The sequence below is a fragment of the Andrographis paniculata genome, unplaced genomic scaffold, assembly GCF_009805555.1.
Source record: "Andrographis paniculata isolate CXL003 unplaced genomic scaffold, ASM980555v1 Contig59END, whole genome shotgun sequence".
NCBI classification, from domain to species: domain Eukaryota; kingdom Viridiplantae; phylum Streptophyta; class Magnoliopsida; order Lamiales; family Acanthaceae; genus Andrographis; species Andrographis paniculata.
In genome coordinates this window covers 2,844,604-2,865,901 of record NW_026137594.1, presented here as the reverse complement: position 1 = coordinate 2,865,901, position 21,298 = coordinate 2,844,604, and the positions used below count along the sequence as shown (strand labels likewise).

General features: G+C 36.3%; 4 protein-coding genes and 1 long non-coding RNA gene across 9 annotated transcripts; 4 read left to right on the top strand and 1 right to left on the bottom strand.

Moving 5' to 3' along the window:
- Positions 1-826: 826 nt before the first annotated feature.
- LOC127257920 (peroxidase 10-like) lies at positions 827-2,782 on the top strand. Of its 2 annotated transcripts, XR_007840187.1 has the most exons (5): positions 827-1,092; positions 1,252-1,443; positions 1,545-1,710; positions 2,049-2,579; positions 2,691-2,782. XR_007840187.1 is itself a non-coding variant. In XM_051284502.1 (4 exons), the coding sequence occupies exons 1-4, from the start codon at positions 877-879 to the stop codon at positions 2,456-2,458; spliced, it is 984 nt and encodes a 327-aa protein (XP_051140459.1). In that variant the 5' UTR covers positions 827-876; the 3' UTR covers positions 2,459-2,667. The 2 variants fall into 2 exon arrangements, 1 of the variants encoding a protein (XP_051140459.1); XM_051284502.1 differs by lacking the exon at positions 2,691-2,782 and having other exon boundaries at positions 2,049-2,667.
- A 172-nt stretch (positions 2,783-2,954) lies between these two features.
- Positions 2,955-6,723, top strand: LOC127257919 (peptidyl-prolyl cis-trans isomerase CYP40-like). The gene is made up of 9 exons (XM_051284500.1): positions 2,955-3,320; positions 4,056-4,559; positions 4,732-4,819; positions 4,928-4,980; positions 5,157-5,261; positions 5,544-5,619; positions 5,734-5,771; positions 5,859-5,926; positions 6,024-6,723. The coding sequence occupies exons 1-8, from the start codon at positions 3,150-3,152 to the stop codon at positions 5,910-5,912; spliced, it is 1,089 nt and encodes a 362-aa protein (XP_051140457.1). The 5' UTR covers positions 2,955-3,149; the 3' UTR covers positions 5,913-5,926; positions 6,024-6,723.
- Positions 6,724-7,030: 307 nt separating this feature from the next.
- On the bottom strand, positions 7,031-20,904 carry LOC127257918 (patatin-like protein 2). Of its 3 annotated transcripts, none has more exons than XM_051284498.1 (6): positions 20,716-20,904; positions 20,452-20,633; positions 20,150-20,333; positions 19,911-20,072; positions 19,534-19,833; positions 7,031-7,596 (listed from the first exon to the last, which is right to left on the bottom strand). In XM_051284498.1, the coding sequence occupies exons 1-6, from the start codon at positions 20,902-20,904 to the stop codon at positions 7,372-7,374; spliced, it is 1,242 nt and encodes a 413-aa protein (XP_051140455.1). In that variant the 3' UTR covers positions 7,031-7,371. The 3 variants fall into 3 exon arrangements, with proteins under 3 accessions (XP_051140455.1, XP_051140456.1, XP_051140454.1); XM_051284499.1 differs by lacking the exons at positions 19,534-19,833; positions 19,911-20,072; positions 20,150-20,333; positions 20,452-20,633; positions 20,716-20,904 and adding exons at positions 7,684-7,986; positions 8,066-8,227; positions 8,313-8,496; positions 8,597-8,778; positions 8,863-9,126 and having other exon boundaries at positions 7,099-7,596; XM_051284497.1 differs by lacking the exon at positions 7,031-7,596 and adding an exon at positions 19,022-19,435.
- On the top strand, positions 15,275-16,832 carry LOC127257924 (patatin-like protein 2). The gene is made up of 5 exons (XM_051284505.1): positions 15,275-15,478; positions 15,564-15,745; positions 15,862-16,045; positions 16,132-16,389; positions 16,466-16,832. The coding sequence occupies exons 1-5, from the start codon at positions 15,302-15,304 to the stop codon at positions 16,523-16,525; spliced, it is 861 nt and encodes a 286-aa protein (XP_051140462.1). The 5' UTR covers positions 15,275-15,301; the 3' UTR covers positions 16,526-16,832.
- LOC127257925 (uncharacterized) lies at positions 19,619-21,066 on the top strand. Of its 2 annotated transcripts, XR_007840189.1 has the most exons (3): positions 19,619-19,766; positions 19,913-20,060; positions 20,173-21,066. It is a non-coding gene; the product is annotated as an uncharacterized LOC127257925 (long non-coding RNA). The 2 variants fall into 2 exon arrangements; XR_007840188.1 differs by having other exon boundaries at positions 19,913-21,066.
- The last annotated feature ends 232 nt before the right edge of the window (positions 21,067-21,298 follow it).

Genomic DNA, 21,298 nt, shown 5'->3' with positions numbered 1-21,298 from the left:
GGGGGGGGGGGGTTGTGGGGATTAGTTAATAGTAAAATTTGGGTCTGAAACCCACAAACAAAAGTGTTAACTTGAGAATTCTCCTAGTTTATGAGGTGGAGCTGGATGGATTCTTTTGCTCGCTAAAATTTTATGGACATTTGCTTAACTCGGCTGAAAGGACGTCTTATATGACTTTGTAAAATTTCCCCAAAACTTTATAATCTAAACCCTAGATATATGGACAAAACTTGAAATATTGTATATGTGATGAGGATTAATTTATTTATCATAAATTGACATGCTATCATGAAAATTTATATATAGTTTCTTTAACCTATTATTATTTATATAAGATTACTAAAAGTTAAAAGCAATAGGACTTGTGGGCTTTTGAATATAAAAATTTAGATTCTCAAGTATTAGATGATGTTAAATGACTGTTTTATTTAAAAGTTTAGACGGTCATTTAATATCATCTATAATGGTACCAGAGTCCTGATGTCCGTATTGGGTATTGATTTTGGTTAGGATTTTCGAGATGATATCATCTCGAACGGGGAGTGTTGAGTATCCTACATTAGAATTGATGTTGGCGGGGAGTGTTGAGTATTCCATGGTGGAATTAGTGTTGGGGCTCCCTTACCTTACAAAAGTGAAGGATTACTCCACTTAATACTAATTGGTTTTAAGTTAGAACCTCGAATCTCTTCTTGACATCAAGCTTGAGTAAGTTTATCCTGGTTGACTCTCACTTATTACAAGCTGAATGTACTCAAGTTGTGGGCCAGCTACAACGGTGAACTTATGGGTGCATTCTCCTATAAATTGCGGCCACTGCTACATGTGAGCCCTATCATTATAGGAAATTTTACTTGTCCAATTACCTCTGAGAAAATGGCTCAAAATGCTTATGCATTTTCAATTATTTCTTCTCTTTGCCTCATGTTTATGTTCACGTTTGGGAATGGCCAACTTGATTATAAATTCTATGATAATACTTGTCCCAACTTGACAAGGATTATCAGAAATGGAGTCTGGTCTGCCATAGCAAATGAAACAAGGATTGCTGCTTCTCTTTTGCGCTTGCACTTCCATGACTGCTTTGTTCTTGTAACTACATTAGCTCACTAATCTCCCATGCAGTATTTCTTTTACTAATCTGCCATGCAGTATTTCATTATCCTCGTATCAATTTGGCTCTTGAATTTGTAACTAAACGAGCCTGCAATATTATCTCATTGCATTTTGTTTCATGTTTGTGGAGTGTAGGGTTGTGAAGGATCCATTTTACTGGATGATACCAGCAACTTAAGGGGAGAGAAGAATGCACTCCCCAATCGGAATTCTGTCCGTGGATTTGAAGTTATTGACCAAATAAAAGCAGATGTTGAGAAAGCTTGCCCATCCACTGTTTCTTGTACTGATATATTAACACTTGCCACCCGGGATGCTGTCTTTCTGGTAAACATACCTACCGATTATTTGAAGTCATTTATTTATTAATTTCCACTTGACTATGCTTATTTGATGTTACTGATATTCCCTCCCTCTTATATCATTAGAGCGGAGGGCCTTTTTGGCCTGTCCCCTTGGGCCGTCGAGATGGCCTAACTGCAAATGAGACTGCTGCCAACACAGACCTCCCATCGCCCTTTGAACCCTTGGAAAATATCACTTCAAAGTTTGTCGCCAAGGGCCTCAATTTGAAAGATGTCGTAATTCTGTCTGGTATGAAATCAATTGCTTCATCCTTGTATAATTTCCTATATTCTCCATGGTTTTAGTTGAAGTTCGCTGCTGCCAATTGTTCTCCGGGAAACTGTAATATATTTGAAATTGATTTCTTGAACCTGAAGATAGAATCTTCTAAGTTCGAATTAGAATAACCATACATTAGAAATTTTGATGAAAGTAAAGAGGTGATCCTCAAGACAAATTCCTCTGAATTTTGATACGGTCGATTCCTCGTCAAAAAACTTATTTGAAGAACTTAAACACCTTAGACAGTGGGGTTTTTAAAATAAGCATTCTTGTTTTTGAGACCTGGTGAGTTTTGTTGCATGCAGGTGGTCACACAATCGGCTTTGCTCAGTGTTTCACATTCAAACAGAGACTTTTCAACTTCGATGGGGCCGGCAATCCTGATCCATTGCTAGAAACATCCCTTTTAGACAGTCTGCGCGGCATCTGTCCAAACCAAGACAACTCAGACACCAACCTAGCTCCCCTGGACGTGGCCACTGTAAGAAAGTTCGACAACAGCTATTTCAAGATGCTCGTCAACAACTCCGGGGTTCTACAGTCCGACCAAGTGCTGATGACCGACAACACGACTGCTGCTTGCGTTTTGAACTACAGCAAATCCCTTCCCCTCTTCCTGAAGGACTTCGCGGCATCGATGGTGAAGATGAGCAAGATCGGCGTCATCACTGGACAAGAGGGACAGATCAGGAGAAGTTGTAGGGCTGTGAATTAGGAAGCAATCAGTGAAATTATTTAAGTTTTTATGATTGCACGAATGAATGCTTGAAATGTCGATTGAATAAGACCATGTTTGTATCACGAAATTATACAAGTTTTTATGATTCATGGGATTGGTAAGAATCTTGTGTTGTCTTTGTACACAATGATGCTAGAGACTCTGTAAATCTATCTTTGCTTTAATCTGCAAAGGCTAAGTCAGAAGTAATGGTGTTTTAAAGCTGCAGGTGCAGTGCACGTGACACAGCGAAGGGCGGGTGATTCTTGGCAGCTCCCGGGATCCCAGCTCCTGATTGTATCTACGATGGCCCGTGGGGTCCATTTGGCGTTGGGACTCCTCGGAGCTCCCAAGAAAAGGACCACGCCGTACACACAGCGACCCTTCGGCTCCGGAAATTTGCTTGTACTGACAGCTGTTACTGATTGTACCTTTTTTCTTTGGCACAAATATAGCATGCATAAGTTTCGTCTTCTCCCACGCCTCTCCATTTACCCATTTCTGTTTCTAAACCCTTCGTTTGTTTCTTCAGTCGGTGGTTTTTGTTGTTAGTCAGACGGTTGTCGGCGTTCGTCGTGTAGGTTCCGCGGCGGTTCTGTGGCCTGAGTTTTACTATTTTTTTTATTTTTTATTGGTTTTGGGTGCGGTGGAGGAGTGCTTTGGATTTGGTTGATTCTGTTGGGAGACGATGGCGAATCCGAGGTGTTATTTGGATATTAGTATTGGGGGAGAAATGGAGGGGAGAATTGTGATTGAGTTGTTCAAAAGTGTGGTGCCTAAAACCGCCGAGAATTTTCGAGCTCTCTGCACTGGAGAGAAGGGCATTAGCCCTTCCACTGGCGTTCGTCTGCATTATAAGGTTGTTTTACACACATGAGACTGACTTCTGCGCTTTTTGTGAAATGCATTTTGTTTTGTGGTTGCTTACAGCGATGTGTTTTGTTGTATGCGTGGAGCGTGAGGTTTTAATCTCTGTTTTGCTTTGAATGTTCTTGTTGTTAACTGTTGATTTAGACTAGATTATTTGAGAATCGATTCCTTATCGTGGATGAACAGTTGGAACTGTTGAATCACCTTGCAAATTGCCGTTGTGTGCTTATTGTACGGATACGGAGTTATCCTTTTGGTTATTTTATCTAATGGAATGAGTTGTTAAAAATGTGGTTTGTATGTTGAAGTTTCTTGCTGCATGATTTCCATTTCAATTATTTAGAATTTGCAGCACTCCATTTGATGATTCTAAAAAATACTTGTGATGGTATGATTATGTTATAGACGTCCAAGAAAAAAAAAGAAGATTCAAAGGTTATCATTTGTTTTAATTTTTTATTCTGACGTGAATATGATATTTGTTGGTAAACTCAACTTGTCTGGTTCTATGTTGTGTGTTTTATCGTAATTTTCAGATTTTTTTGTGTTTCTTTTTTCTGTTGCTTGGAGTAAGAAGGTTTGTCGAACTATTGAACAATATGATTATTAAATTTGTTTATGTGTTGAATGTGTCTTATAATCCATACAGCTTCCATAGCTTGTGAAGCAAGATTAGTAGATTGTTGCTTCATTCTTATTGGTTGAGGTTTAATTTTCATTACAGGGTTCAAAATTTAATAGTGTTGTCAAAGGTCTTATGGTGCGGGGGGGTGATATATCTTCTGGAGGTGGGGGAGGTGGAGGAGAGTCCATATATGGAGAGGTATTTGAAGATGAAAATTTTGAGTTGAAGCATTCAAGGAAAGGGATTTTGTCAATGGCCAACAATGGTCCAAACACCAATGGGTCTCAGTTTCTCATTACTACAACGCAAGCTACTCACCTGGATGGAAAGCATGTTGTCTTTGGTAAAGTGGCCAAAGGATTGGGTGTGATTCGTGCCATTGAGTATGCTGAGAGAAAAGATGACAACAGTCCTGTTGCTGACATTGTTGTTGTTGACTGTGGTGAAATTCCTGAGGGAGCAGATGATGGGACAATTAACTTCTTTATGGATGGTGATTTGTACCCTGACTGGCCAATGGAACTTGATTCTAAACCAACTGATGTGCCGTGGATGATTAATGCCATAAACTCTATCAAAGCCCTTGGAAATGATTGGTACAAGGTATAGTTATACTACACTGGATTGTCATATTTCCTGCTTTTAATTTTTAAACAGATATTAGTATGACTTCTGAAGTATTCTGATTTTATATTGAGCATCTTTTTATTATATATATATCTAGGTATATATATTCAATTTGCTGATGTGCATTTGACCTTTTTGCATGACACAGAAGAACAATTATAAGATGGCTATCAGGAAGTACCGAAAAGCCCTGAAGTACCTTGATTTATGTTGGGAGATGAAAGACATTGATCTAGGTGTAGCACACACCCATGGGATTATGCTATTTACCAATGTTTAATAATGATATGCTCATGAAGTCTATATTGATCTGCTGATGCAATCATACTTTTATGCCTTTGCAGCACAGAGTGAAACTCTGAGAAAAATGAAGTCTCAAATCTTTACAAATAGTTCTGTAAGTTACTATGTCTCTTATAATCAAATGAAGTCTTTTGAGTTAATTGAAATAGAAGTGACCTGTCTTTCCCACAAAATAATAATATACACTTGTAAAGATATGTGCATCCATGGTTTTGGACTTCTGTGTATTTACCGTGACATTGCAAAATTATCTTTTCTTCCTTTCTTCAGATGTGTAAGTTGAAGTTAGGAAACCACAAAGCAGCGTTGCTGGATGCAGACTTTGCAATCCGAGATGGAGAAGATAATGCAAAAGCATTCTACCGACAAGGCCAGGTGGGTAATTACCTTAATTTAAATCATATCAAATGCTGATTTTAATTTGTGTGCTTTAACATGAAAAATTGACAGTTGTTTCCTGCATCTCTTGCATTTTTCTTTAGACTTATCTACTTAATAGTCCTTGCCACAGAACATAATCCAAATTTAGATTTGCTAAAAATTTATTCCGTTCAGTCTTATCTGTGTCACTATTTAGGTTTTTAGCTACAAGATGTACGTACGAATTTGAAAGTAGAAATTTGAGTAATTTTTAGTTTTCTGTCTGCTTTCTTTCAGGTGCACATGGCACTCAACAATGTAGATGCAGCTGTTCAAAGCTTTAAAAAAGCATTAGAATTGGAGCCTCACGATGGTAAGGATTTCACATCAAATGTTGCATTCTTTCCGTAATCCATTTGTGAAGAAGTTGTAACCTAAAACATGGTTAATTTTGTATTTTAAGAAATCAAAATCTCCTTGTTTATAGGTGGTATAAAGAAAGAGCTCTCTACTGCAATGAAGAAGGTAATGAACTTTGCAGATTTGCATAAGCAGTGGACTGCTTGTCTGGGTATGTTTAGTTTCTTCAATTAGTGTTGAATTTGTCAACAGGTTGCTGATAGGCGTGAGCAGGAGAAAAAGGCTTTTTCTCGAATGTTTCAGTAGAAATTGACAGTGCTGTAAGTACGAAAAATCTAAACATGTTTTTTTTTTTTTTCTTCCTCATTTTCCGGCAACACAAATTGATCGTGCCATTTGCTTCTATTTCATATGCAGGAACTAATCACATACTGCGGCATGTTCACCTTTTGTCGTGCTGAGCATATATGAAACTTATATGACCTGGTCAATAAAATCGTAAGAAAACATCATACTCAACCCTTAACTAAAAATTTTGCACTGTTACGGCACACATCCATTGCAATCTTCAGAATGAGAAACATGTCTTTTTGTCAAAACAAAACGAGTTGTTTCTTTTCCCCGGACTAATAGTTGTGTTTTTGCGAATCTGAGGTATAGACAGGAGTTCATTCGATTATTGTGGGTACTATTCTCCCTTTGCATACACTTGCCTGTTCTTATGCTTTCATCTTAATAGTTCCGAGTTCTTGCCATATCTGTTGGGTTTTAAATGTTACCATATCTCTAATGTGCTAAATATGCTTGTCTCGACACTTTTTGTGTTTTACTTGAGTTGGAGGTAGTCGTAGAATAGAAATGGTCCTTGGGGATATGCTTGGAGGTTTTGGTTTTGGTTTTGGTTCTGGTTCGACTAAATGCGAGTTTTGCCTTCTCATGGATCACTTTGTTGTGTTTGTGTTGAGAGTAATAATTTGTAAGGGACTTAGACATGAACATGTCACAAATGAAATTAAATGACCTCGTTCCTTCATGATCACATTTTCAAAATTGGTGTGGCCTCAATTCCAAATGTGTATCATGCAGGGTGGGTTACTGTGTTCAATAAACACATTCATTTGTACCTGTTATAATTACTTCTATGCTGAAATTAATGGAAGCATACTATCTTATGTGTTATACTTTTGTGTGTTACATTTGTATTATATTGATATATAACTATTTGTTCCTATACCATTTGCACTATGCTGAATTGTGTATGGTGATTTATTTCTCTACATAAATAATGCTTGTAATGTAGATAAAACAATATATATACAACTGTTAAATAGTTAAAATATATTTATTATTATAACCATAGAATATTTAATATAGAAATTATCTAAACAAATAACCATATTTTTCAGCTCAATTAAGTCTTAATGTTTGATAACAACAGACATCACACGGAGTTACTATAGCATTATACAACACAATTTCAGCACATGAGATGTTATACAACACTATTAATATGATTGATTTACGCAGCAAATCAACTATCAACATAACAATATTCTAACTATATATATAGAATATATTAATATAATACCCCTTATAAGTACAAATAAATAATGTATTATTTAACCATGTATGCCGCCTGTTTATTTTTTTACGTGCTTTACAACCATAAGCCCCCTAACCCCTCCGTATTAAGTATTTATTCGTATAACCGATTACTGTAAGTCACGTGCTTGGTAACTCCTGGATCTCGACTCCCAGGCATTCCCTATCCTTCACGGCGGGACTTCCTCTCCTCCGACAGCTTCACCGCGAACCGGGCCAGAGCCTCCTCGTTCGTACCCGCGCCCGGAAGCGGAACCGGAAAGCCGGTCTCCAGATCAATCCTGCAAGCCGGCTTCTTAAGCAAGCGTTCCCCAATTTGCACCAGATTATCCAGGTTGTCCTTAGTGGCAATGTCCATTGACGCCGCGTCGCCGCTCAGATCTTCCTCCTTTACAATTCAATTCAATTAGTCAATTCGACGACGGATTCATTGTTGCGATTCATCACCGTATTTTACCGGAAGGAATGTACCTACCTGAATTCGGAGATAATTTTGCGTCTTATTCGCGTATCGGAAAAGCGTGGAGACGTGGATGTCTACCATGTCGGCGCTCGAGTCGCTGTAGATATCGATCAATGGCGTTCTGCCTCCGCTGTACACCCAGGAAAGCATCCCCCACTTGGCGGCGTCGGCGGCGTTGTACAACTCCTCCCTCCGTCGCAAGCCGGTGCCCAGCGACACAACCAACAGATTCCCCTCCATCAGATTCGGTACGTCTTTTGTCTCGGACTTTGCCTTCAGTATTTCATCCGATATTTTCGTCATCGCTATTAATGTCTGCAATCAAAATCAAAACCCTAAAACCAGACGAATAATCAATCCTTCCGTCTCCGCAAAAGCTCAATAAATCACTCACTGGATTGTTCGCTGCAACTCCTCCATCAACAACATCAAAGGTTTCCAGCTTCCCCTCTGAATTCTTAATCTCGAAATAGTGAGGAGGAAGATAGGTCGGAGCAGCAGATGTGGCGAGGCACACATCAGACAGCAGAGCATTCCTCAACGCTAGTTCTCTTCCCTGTTTTCAGCTCATCTCATCATTTGCTTCAACCATTTCTACAACAATATGTTAGTTTTTATATTCACATAACCTTAATTTTTACCTCTTTGGTTGTGAAGATGACAGGCTGAAGGTGCTTGATATCAAACGAGGGAATCACCACATCCGTCAGAGTCTGGCTCAGCGTGAGGTCCTTCAGCAGCTTCTCTGCCAATGATTTCAGGTACTTCCCATCATATATTGGCCCTCCAAAAAGATTTCTTATATTGCCTGTAATGCTGTTCCGTCTGATTATTCGATGCACAAGGTTCTTGATTAGCTTTGATGATTGAGATATTAGTGAACTGTAATTGTGAAATTAGCGTGTAGGAAATAGATCAGTTTTACCCGCCCTGTGGGAAGATTTCGGGGCAGTGTTCCTGGTAGAATTTAGGAATATCTTTAGCAGCATATAAAGGTCGATTATCCTCACCAGGGGCAGCCAACATAATACTGATCAAACCCCCTGTGCTTGTCCCAGCTATTACATCAAAGTAGTCTGCAAGTCTTGCCTCAGGTCCATCCAATTCCTGTAAGAAAATTTGCCATATATTTCAGTGCACACAAAAGATAAGATTAACAAGCAACACTGCAAATAGTGTGATAGAATTTACCTGGAGTTGGGCTTCTAGTTTGGCAAGAAGTACCCCAGGAATGATCCCTCTTATCCCACCCCCATCAATACTCAACACAGTCACCACTTTTCCCTTACCTTTGCCGTATCCCGCCTCCATAGCTGTTTGATGTGCTTTGGTATCCTACATCTTGAGGGTTATTTATTGGGTGTGCGTGTAGTGTACACTTGTTGATCAAACCCAATGAGTGGCTCAGCTGTTTCTGTCAAAATGCAGTTTTTATTTTATCGATATGGTCTCTAGGCTTTACCCAGTATTGCGACACAGACATAGAGTTACATTTACCAAGATTGCCTTGTGTCTTGAATTTTGGGGGATTTGTGTGTTTCTTTAGGTTTTATATTGAAATAATATTTGATATGATATTTCTCGAGAGGAAAAACTGTATTTTTTGTTTTACGGTAACAAAGATTCCAAATAGTAAAAATTAGGAAGAAATTCCCAAAGAAAGTGTCCCAAAAAATTGGAAAAATATGCTGTGAGGCCTAAATCGCATCTTTGACTGCAAAAAGGAGACAAAGTTAGTAATAAACTTGAGGCAAGTCCGATGTTTGAAGGAAAACTATAAACTTGATTAGGTTTTCTCTTCTTAGAAGGTAAAATGTGTAATAGAATGAGCTTGTAGCTACAATGATCCCTGATGGTTGACGTCATATATATTTCAACTGCAATAATGGTTTTTGCAAGAATCATTGGTGCACACAAATCAAGTGTAGTTATAGATATCTTGTCACCTCCTCCTTGGAAAGACTAGAATGCATTTCATAAAATTTTCATTTAGTTTTTTTTTTTTTTTTTTTTTTTTTTTTTTTTTTTTTGGGGGGGTTATGATTATGATTAAGTGTAGTAAGTGTGGATCTTGAAATTTATTAATGACTATATTCAATTACAAGCAGTGATCTGGACATGGCCTTTCAAGGCATGGAAAATTGATATAATTGGAAATATTGATCCAGCTTCATCCAGACCGCACTACTTCATCCTCATGGTGACAGATTATTTTACAAATTCATCCATCTTGCTGGCATTGTTCTTGCCATATCTGTTGGGGTTCAAAATGGTATAACATATATTCAATGTGATAATTATGCTTTCGTCTCGACTCTTTTTGTTTGCTAATTGTGCTGGAATTAGTCATAAGAGCGGAAATGGTCCCCCGGGATGCTTACCTTTTCATAGACCTCTTTCTTGTTTTTGTATTGTTGTAGCAAGTTTAGCACAACGTGCTTCGATTGCATTATTGGTTGGCTTAACTTTGGATGGTTTTAAGAGAGTAACTGAGTTTGATTTGTTATTATTGTAGATAATTTTTTGTTTAGTTTATAATTTTGAAATTTCAAAAAAAAAAGGTAATAATTAATTATTTAATTTCTTTAGGGTGTTTTTGCATAGAAATGATTGGTAGAAGGTACAGTTGACATTTGTTTCCTTTGTCTCTTGCATTTCTCTCTCGAATGTTTGAGTAGAAATTGACAGTGCTGTAAGTAGTCTTTAGTTTATTTGATAGCTGCAACATCCTTTATTTATTTATTTTTTTGGGAGGGCTTTTATTTGCTGCTTCTCATCCTCACAAATTAATCATGCATGCCATTTACTTGTAATTCATATGCAGGCATTAATCACTTACGGCAGTTCGGTTCGATCTCCTTTTGCTGAGCTGAACATGAATGAAAATGACTATGACTCGACTTGTTCAAGAACATCGTAAGAGTACATCATACTTTACTTGTAACTTAAAATTTTGCAATTCGCTTGCTTGTTCTTATGTTGTTCATCATGATAGTTCTCACCATAATAGTTTTGATTTTGGTTCAACAAAAAGTGAATTTTACCTTCTCATGGACCACACGGACCGCTTTGCTGTGTTTGTGTTGTTGTAGTGAGTTTAGCACAATTGGTATGTGTGTTTTTGAGGGTTTTGATTTTGGGATTTCTCTTTAGACAGAATACTATTTGGATGTAAAATAAGTTTTAAATGTATGTTGATGTTGTTTGAATAGATAATATTCTAAAAAAATAGTTGCGACTTATTTTTAAAATCATATCCTGAATTTTGTTTTCAAATGTTACTAACCAATGAGTATTGTTGTATTCATCATTTCATAGCATAAAATTGAAAAGAATAAAATGAAAGATTATAACTTACTTAAGAAGAAATTTTTTCATTGCTTTTTATTGCCACTAAATAGAGCATGCAACTTTGGATGTGTTTGCCCGGGGAGGGTGGGTGTGTAGCGCTGGATTTTGATTTTGGTTGAATGACATCTGCCGATGAATTTTGGTGCTCTTACTCTCGATAATTCACAAACAATGCACCCATCTTCTTGCATTCCATTGATGAGATCGCTGGACTGTAATGGATGGGGGTAGAAATGTATTTTCACAAAATCAAGAATAATAAGGTAAAAATCTGAGGGTGAAAGAGTGACATGCAAATCAAATGTAATAATTTTAAAGAAATGACTTGTTCTTAAATTTTATTATGGCAGATAAATTTCTATCCAATTAGCCGAAAATATATAATTTCAGACCATTTTGAAAAATTACAAAATTTTTTATGAATTATTAGTCCAAAAGGAATTAAAAACAAATTTAAGGTATGTTCTTTTTATTTAACATTCAGTATCGTACTTCCATAGTTTTCATTAAAAACATCATAATATTTTATAAAAAAATATTACACCAACTAATAGTTCACCTAAAAAACACATAGACCTCAAACTATAACAGCATACATTTTAAACATAATGCAACACATCCAACTACTATTCTATCTAACAAAAAATCACAAAAGTGCTCTGTAAGAATGGCCTGGTGGTACAGAGGTTGGATTTATAATCGATATCTTAGGATGTTTCATAAAATCAAAAAGTTTGTTCTTTTACACTTTCAAACTAAATCAATCTTAATAATTTTACACAATTCTCAATAAAAATACACTATTTTCTCTCACAAAATATCTTATCAAAATACTATTTAAACAAAAACTCAAATCTAACACCCTATTTCAAATTAATTTCAAACCATAACCAAACAAATTTAAAGGAACACACACCATAAAGAAGAAAGATTAAATTGAGTTTTATGAGTTACAAAATGATAATAATGTTCACTTAAAAATAAATAAAATAATACATGAATATAAATCATTTCAAATAAACAATAGTAACATACAATATTAATAATTAAATGAATTGCATCTCAAATTATTCATAATTTTATCCACGTAAATTAAAGGTAAAAATAAATAAAATAAATAAATAAATAATCAGAAGAATAAGGATAGGGCTGGGACATCCATTGCCTTAAGTCGCAATCCCAATACCAAGAATCACTTGTGATTTCCCATTTATTTCGTAAAGATGTTATTCTAAAAAATGAGATTCATGTGCCAACTCCAAAACACTACAAATAAGGCTGCTGTTAGCATACTCAATGAATACTACTACTCCTACTATTTAGGATGCTTATACTACTTCAAATATACATGCAAAATATATATCAAAACTATAAACTTTGAATTAATATAATACAAATACAACGCATAAACTGAGAGCACTTAACAATAATTTTATCTTTTTGATCGAAAGAGAGCACATAACAATAATTCATCCAACAGTTGATGTCAACACAGTTATGTTCATACAATACACCAGTAGATATAAACTAACAAAACATGATTTCAAACCATCACCATATATAAAACTAACATCAACGTATAATAATAATAATAATAATAATAATAATAATAATGAGCAGGTATAGACACATTGTGGGGCAAACAAATAGACGAGATAGGAATTGAGGTACACCATTTAGTGTTTTTTCTTTTTTTTTATGACAGATTGGGATAACACAAAAATGAAATTATTCAATTTATTTGAGACACGTCCATTTCTAAGTCCCTAATAACAAATCAAAAGTCAGCTACTCTCACCAAGTATTCTCAAACCAACCAATAATGCAGTCGAAGCATGTTGCGCTAAGCACACCACAACAATACAAACACAATAAAGTGGTCCATGGGAAGGTAAAATTCACATTTCGTCGAACCAACATCGAAACTTCCAAGCACCCCATGGACCATTTCTACTCTACAACTAATGCCACCACAAGTAGCAAACAAAAGGAGTCCACAAAAGCATAAGTAGCACATTGAACATATGGTACAGCATTTTGAACCCAATAGATATGGCAGGAACTATTATGATGAAAGCATCAGAACAGGAAAGCGAATTGCAAAAATTTAATTAAGAGTCTGAGTATGATGTATACTTACAATTTTCCTCAACAAGTCGAATCATTTCATACATGTTGAGCTCGGCAAAAGGAGTTCAAACCAAACCACAGTAAGTGATTAATGCCTGCATATGAAATACAAGAAAATGGGATGCATGATTACTTTGTGATGATGAGAAGCAGTAAATTAAAGCCACGAGGAAAAACGAAAAAGGATGTTGCAGCTATCAAACAAACAAAACAAAAGAAATGCAAGAGACGAAGGAAACATCTGCCAACTATATACTGTACCAATTATTTAGAAACTTATTATCTCTATTCAAAACATATAGGTCCTACACATGTATTTTCTTTTTAAAATGATGATTACCTCCAAGAAAAATGATACAAAGAAATTAAATAATTACTAATTATAATCCAATTTTCTTCTTCAAATTTCAAACAAAAAAATTTAAATTAAACAAAAAATTATCTAAAAAAATTGTAAGAAATTAAACTCGGTTACTCTCTTGATACCATCCAAAGTTAAGCCAACTAATAATGCAGTCAAAGCACGTTGTGCTAAACTCGCTACAACAATATAAACACGACAGTGTGATACATGAGAAGGTAAATTTCACGTTTCGTCGAACCAACATCGAAACTTCCAAGCATCCCAAGGGACCATTCCTACTCTACAACTAATGCCAGCTCAAGCAAACAAAAATGAGTTGCGACAAGCGCATAGTTAGCTTGTTGAAGATATGGTAGCATTTCGAACCCAAAAGATATGGCGAGAACTATTATGATGAAAGCATAAGAACAATGTCAGCAAGACGGATCAAAAATTGTAAAATAATTTGTCGTCATGAGGACGAAGCAGTGCGGTCTGGATGAAGTTGGCTCATTATATCGATGCCTATATTCGATGCCGTCATCAACAAATTTGAAGACCAATATGTTACTACACTAAATCAACAAGCTCATTCTAATTTCTATCTACAGTTTTTGCCTTTTAAGAACAAAAAATCAAAACAAGTTTATTGGTTATCATCACAGTGAGAAAAAACCATCATCTACTTATGGTTTTCCTGGTTTCAAACATCGGGCTTGCCTCAAGTTTATTTACTAATATTGTTCTCTTTTTACAGCCAAAGATGCAATTTTTAGGCCTCACGGCATAATTTTCCAATTTTGTGGGACGCTAACTGACTACTCACTTCATAAAACAACAGAAATCCCTCAAAATTCATGACAGGACAATCTTGGTAAATGTAAGCTATGTGTGTTGCAATACTTGGTTAAGCATATAGACAGTATGTAACCACCCAGCCCACAAGCTACACAAGTTGGACATGTCGAGATCGTAGACTGCCCACAAGTTAACACAAATCATTTAACCTGTTTCATCCCCACTCACGCGCGATTTCCCAGGGATCACCCATCTTGATGATCCACTTAAACTCTACTCTAGGGTTGGCATATTCTCTCCTACTTAAGAATGCTTTATGTCACTCAACAACTATAGACTATAGCAGGTCGGCTCTAATACCTACGGTAACACTCTGACTCACAAAATATAGAAGTAGGGCATGTCAACACAAGTCCTTCCAGTAGTAAACTCTAATCAACTATAGTAATATTACATTCTCCCCCACTTAAGAATGCAATATTCACGTAACTATTCAACTCTAAGAGTATCATATTCTCTTCCACTTAAAAATATAACGTTCATGTGTATCACATTCTCCCATACTTAAGAATGCAACGTCTATGCTCACCGACTATAGGTGTTGCGGGTTGGTTTTGATATCAATTGTAATACTCCAGCATGCAAGCCACGGAAACGGGATGTGTTTGGTTGTAAACTGGCTCCATAAATTAACTAAATCCCTTCTACCGTGTTTTGTCCTTACTCACACGCTCGTTGAGAGGCTTTCTAAAGGTCCCATCCTAAAATTACCACGTTTTAACTCTAGAAATCTTAAGTAGACTTTCAAAAAAGAAAATATATATATACAAATTGTTTACATGAGTAGCCTAATCAATCTACTTAAACTCTACTCTAGTGGTGAAATATACACTACATATTGACAGAAACAGCTCAGTCATTAATTGGGTTTGATCAACAAGTTTACACTACATGAACACCCTATAAATAAACCTCAAATTTTGGTATACCAAAGCACATCAAACAGCTATGGAGAAGAGGGTTCTCATCCTAGCACTTAATTTGGTCATATCCCTCCATTTTATCATCCCATCGACATATGCCGAAACAAAGGGAAAAGTGTTGACTGTGTTAAGTATTGATGGGGGTGGGATAAGAGGCATCATTCCTGCGGTACTTCTTGCCAATCTAGAAGCCCAACTCCAGGTAAATCCTATCACCTATTTTCAGCGTTCCTTCTTAATCTTATTTTTTGTGTGCACTGAAACAAATATGGCAAGTTTTCTTACAGGCATTGGATGGACCTAAGGCAAGACTTGCAGACTACTTTGATGTAATAACTGGGACAAGCACAGGGGGTTTGATCAGTGTTATGTTGGCTGCCCCTGGTGAGGATAATCGACCTTTATATGCTGCTAAAGATATTCCTGAATTCTACATGGAACACGGCCCCAGCATCTTCCCAGCGCGCAGGTAAAACTGATCTATTTCTACACACTAATTTCACAGTTAAAGTTTCCTCCCTTGTTTTTTAATGTTATGAGACAATCATCAAAACTAATCAAGAACATTGTGTATCGAATAATCAGCCGGCACAGTATTATAGACAGAATTAGAGAGTTTTTTGGAGGGCCAAAGTATGATGGGAAGTACCTGAAATCATTGACGAAAACGCTGCTGAAGAATCTCACTCTGAGCCAGACTCTGACGGATGTGGTGATTCCAGCGGTTGATATCAAGCACCTTCAGCCTGTCATCTTCACCACCAAAGAGGTAAAATTAAGGTTATGTGATATCGATTTCGATTGCAGACGTTAATAGCGATGACGAAAATATCGAATGAAATACTGAATGATAAGTCCGAGTTAAAAGACGTACATCCGAATCTGGTGGACGGGAAAATTTTGGTTGTGTCGTTGGGATGCGGCTTGCCGCGGAGGGAGAGGAAGTACAACGCCGTCGAAGCCGCCGAGTGGGGGATGCTTTCCTGGGTGTACAACAGAGGCAGATCGCCATTAATCGAAATCTTCTTCGACTCGAGCTCCGACATGGTAGACATCCACGTCTCCACGCTTTTCCGATACGCGGATAAGATGCAAAATTACCTCCGAATTCAGGTAGGTTGTACATTCCTTCCGGTAATAACGCTGATGAATCGCGACAATTAATCCGGCGTCGAATTGAATTGAAAAGGAGGACGATCTGAGAGGCGACGCGGCGTCGATCGACATCGCCACTGAGAAGAACATGTAGGAGCTGGTGCAGATTGGGGAAAGGTTGCTGAAGAAGCCGCTTAGCAGAACAAATCTGCAGACCGGGTTACCGGAGCCGGTTCCCGGTGCCGGTTCGAACGAGGACGCTCTGGCCCGGTTCGCGGCCAAGCTGTCGGAGGAGAGGAAGTCCCGCCGTGGAGCCTCTGCCCCGGGAGTCGAGGTCCAGTGAGTTACCAAGCACGTGACGTAACTGACAATGCTCGGTTTTAAGAATAATTGTTGAATAAGTCAAGTTACATAATATGTATGAAAAAATCATCGTACTAATAATACATCATCATCGTACATGTATAATTCAATTAAAAAAAGAAATTTTTAAAAAATATATATATATAATAAGGACAAATCTATAGAACTAAAATACAAAACTGATCGGTAATGGCAATTCTCAATTTCATTCATTTTGCTGAAATTTTAATTAACAAAAACACATTATACAAAATTTAAGATTCCACATAATTAATGACCTTTAGATAAGAACAAGAAAATTACTTCTTCTTAAAATTTTATAAGACAAACAGGACGGATGCATTATTAGGCAAGGTGAGTTAATTGACTCATAAAAAAAAATTAAAAATAATACTAATTATCACTAAATTACAAATATATCCTTAAATATTAATTCTATTTTTATTTCATGAATCAGTTTCAATATTAGACAATAATCACCAAAAGAATTATTGATGTCTTGTTTTTTTTTCTCCAATGGATTTTCCTCTTTTAATAAAAAAATAAAAAATATTGCAACTTGCATAATTATATTCTAGAGAAGCAAAATTGATGATTTTTGAATTATTATTAGGTAATTTCATTATTAATGTTTAATGTGATGAAATATTTTGGGATATAAATAATTTAAATGAACTTTCTATGAAACTTGTTGAAACAAAGAAAAATAGCAACGAACAAACTTGAAAAGATCATTTTCAACTATAACTATCATTAAGAAAAACTTACGGAATAGCATGAAAGAGTAATTATTAAATGACTGTTTCGTTACTTTTCTAGAAAGAGATGTGTTTACGAAAGTTAGTATATATGCTATTGTCAGCCGACACCAAAATATAAGAGATCTCGTCGTGAACACTTAACTATTTTGATGTCTAAGTGATTGTTAATTTGAAATTTCGTATTTTTCTAATGTAATTTTTTGTTGATATATTTATTAATTTTAATTTAATAATATTAATTTATCTACCTACCAAATTCAAAATATTAGATCCGTCACTGAAGATAAATTAGCAATTACAAATACAACCGCATTTTGAATTAGATATTAAATCTCCTAAATAGTTATCTCAATACGTCAGGTACAATTTGAGCTAAAATATATTTCCTCCGTCCCAGATATCGTGTCTACTACACTGTAGACACAGTATTTTAGAAGGGTGTAATCAGTAGATAATTAAAAATGTATCAGTGAAAATAATTATTATATAATATAAATAATTATAAATTAAGATTAGGATAACTAATTAGTTTAATTAAAATAAAAATAAATAAAATTAAAAAATTTAAAATGAGATTAAAGTGTATAATTATTTTTCAAAAAAAAATAACGAGACGGACAGAAACGGCAGCGTGGACATGATACTTGGGAATGATACTTGGAACGAAGGGAGTACTTCAGAGCTGATGATCTATCAAAATCATAATAGAATCAACATTTTCTAACATGACACAATCTTCAATACAATCTTTTATCTAAATTCCATTATGTATTTACATAAAGTTTATATTTGAACTATAGAGCCACATAAATAATTTTTTTAAAAAAAATTTATTGAATATGTAAATAGTCATACTGTGAATATTGAAGAAAATCTCATTCAATCTTTTAAGTAATATTTAAAATAAAATAAAGAATAAAGAAATTAAATTTAGTAGCTACATACTCCCAATTCCATTTATTTTTTCCAATTTATTTCCTATCTGCAATGGCATATTAAATGAGCTAGGGGTGAAGCTCATTCTATATTTGACACAGACAGTCAATGTAGATTTCGTTGTACATTTACTAATTATGGAAACTTATGAATCTAAGTAATTAGGAATTATTAAACACAAGTGCAAGAAAAAAAAAAAATATATATATATATATTATATCAAAATCTCACAACAATGTCTATTCAAGACACCTTTAAGAAAATATCGATTTTCATCCAAATAAAATGGCCACTTAACAAATGCAAGGATTATACATATTAGAAAAGACGAGGAATCAACTATATCTGTTTAGATAGAGGTTTTCAGAAAATTTTAGAATTTTAAATATTTGAAAAAAATTAAAATATTTATATTTGATTTGATATTTTTGTAAAAAATGTATATATATTTAATGTGATATTTTTTCAAGAATAATATAAATAAATGTAAATTGATTGCGTAAACAGATCTCAACCATTAATCCTAAAAATATACAGATACAACCAATATTAATTTACACAATTATTCAACTCAAAACACAAACAGTATATGAGGTGTCACCAAAATTCTCGAACAAATTTTTTTTTTTTCATCTGTTGGCAATTTGTGCAAAAATAAATAAATAAATAAATAATCTAATTATCATGTAACATGGCGTGCCCAATAATTATTCTTAAAACTGATTACTGGCAGTCACGTGCTTCGTAACTCACTGGACCTCGACTCCAGGGCATATTCCCTATACTCCACGGCGGAACTTCCTCTCCTCCGACAGCTTCGCCGCGAACCGGGCCAGAGCCTCTTCGTTCGTACCCTCGCCTTGAACCGGGACCGGTCTGCCGGTCTCCAGATCTATCCTACAAACCGGCTTCTTCAGCAACCCTTCCCCAATCTGCACCAGCATCTGCATGTTCTTCACGGTGGCCATGTCCAGCGACGCCGCGTCGCCGCTCAAACTGTCCTCCTTTTCAATCCAATTCAATTTACCAAATCAATTAGCCTATTAGACGCCAGATTGTGGCGATTCATCATCGTTTTCACCGGAAGGAATGTACAACCTACCTGAATTCGGAGGTAATTTTGCTCCCTGCGGAAGGATCGAAAAAGCGTGGAAACGTGAATGTCTACCATATCGGCGCTCGAATCGCTGTAGACTTCGATAATCGGCGTTCCGCCTTTGTGGTACACCCAGGAAAGCATCCCCCACCTTTCGACCTCGGTGGCGCTGTACTTCTCCTCCCTCTGCGGCATGCCGGTGCCGAGCGACAGAACCAACAGGTCTCCTTCCATCGGATGTACGTCTTTTAATTCGAAGTTTCCTTTCAGTATTTCATTCGATATGTGCGTAATCGCCATTAACGTCTGCAATCAAAAGTTCAAAACCCTAAATCAGAAGAATAACGTCTCCATCTCCCCCAAATCCATAATAAATCACTCACAGGATTGTTCGCTGCAACTCCTCCATCAACGAGATTATAGGTTTTCGACTTCCCCTCCGGATTCCTAATCTCGAAATAGTGAGGAGGAAGATAAGTCGGGGCAGCAGATGTGCCAAGGCACACATCAGACAGCAAAGCATTCCTCAACGCGTGTGTTCTTCCCTGCTTTTATCCATTTCATCATTTTCTTCAACCATTTCCATACCAATCTTAATCTCAATAGCACATTAATATTTTACCTCTCTGGTGTTGAAGATTACAGGCTGAAGGTTCTTGATATCGAACGATGGAATCACCACATCCGTCAGAGTCTGGCTCAGAGTCAAGTTCTTCAGCAGCGTCTGCGTCAATGATTTCAGGTACTTCCCATCATACTTTGGCCCTCCTAAAAAATTGGTTAACCTGTCTATAATGCTGTTCCGGCTGATTTTTAGATACACAATGTTCTTGATTAGTTTTGATCATCACCAAATTGATAAATCACGTTAAAAAAACAGGGGAGAAAACTGTGAAATTAGTATGTAGAATAGATCAGTTTTACCTGCTCTCAGGGAAGATTTTAGGGCAGTGTTCTATGTAGAATCCAGCAATATCTTTAGCAGCATATAAAGGTCGATTATCCTTACCAGGGGCAGTGACCATTACAGTGATCAAACCCCCTGTGCTTGTCCCAGCTATTACATCAAAGTAGTCTGCAATTCTTGCATTAGGCCCATCCAATGCCTGTAAGAAATTTTGCCATATTTCTTTCAGTGCACACAAAATTAATGAGAAGGAACCCTGAAAATGGTATGATAGAATTTACCTGTAGTTTGGCTTCTAGATTGGCAAGAAGTACCCCAGGAATGACCCCTCTTATCCCACCCCCATCAACACTCAACACAGTCACCACTTTTCTCTGAGTTTCGGCGTATGCCGACGATGACGACGACGGGACTAGAAAACAGAGGGATATGGCCAAATTAAGAGCAAGGATGAGAACCCTGTTCTCCATATCTGTTTGATGAGCTTTGGTATCCCAATCTTTGAAATTTACCTATAGGACTAGTTGATCAAACCCAATGAATGGCTCAGCTGTTTCTGTCAAAATGTTGGTGTATATTTTATAGATATTGTCTCTGAGCTTAACCCAGTATTGCAGGCTTACATTTACCAAGATTGTCTCGAATTTTGGGGGATTTTTGTCAGTTTTAAGAAGTGGGCACTCAGTTAGTGTCCCATAAAATTGGACAATTATGGTGTGAAGCCTAAAAATCGCATCTTTGACTGCTAAAAGGGGACAAAAATAGTAATTAAAATTGGGGTAAGAAGCCAATAAAACGATAAATAGATGATGGTACTTTTCTCACTCTTATGATAATCGGCAATAAACGTGATTAGATTTTTTG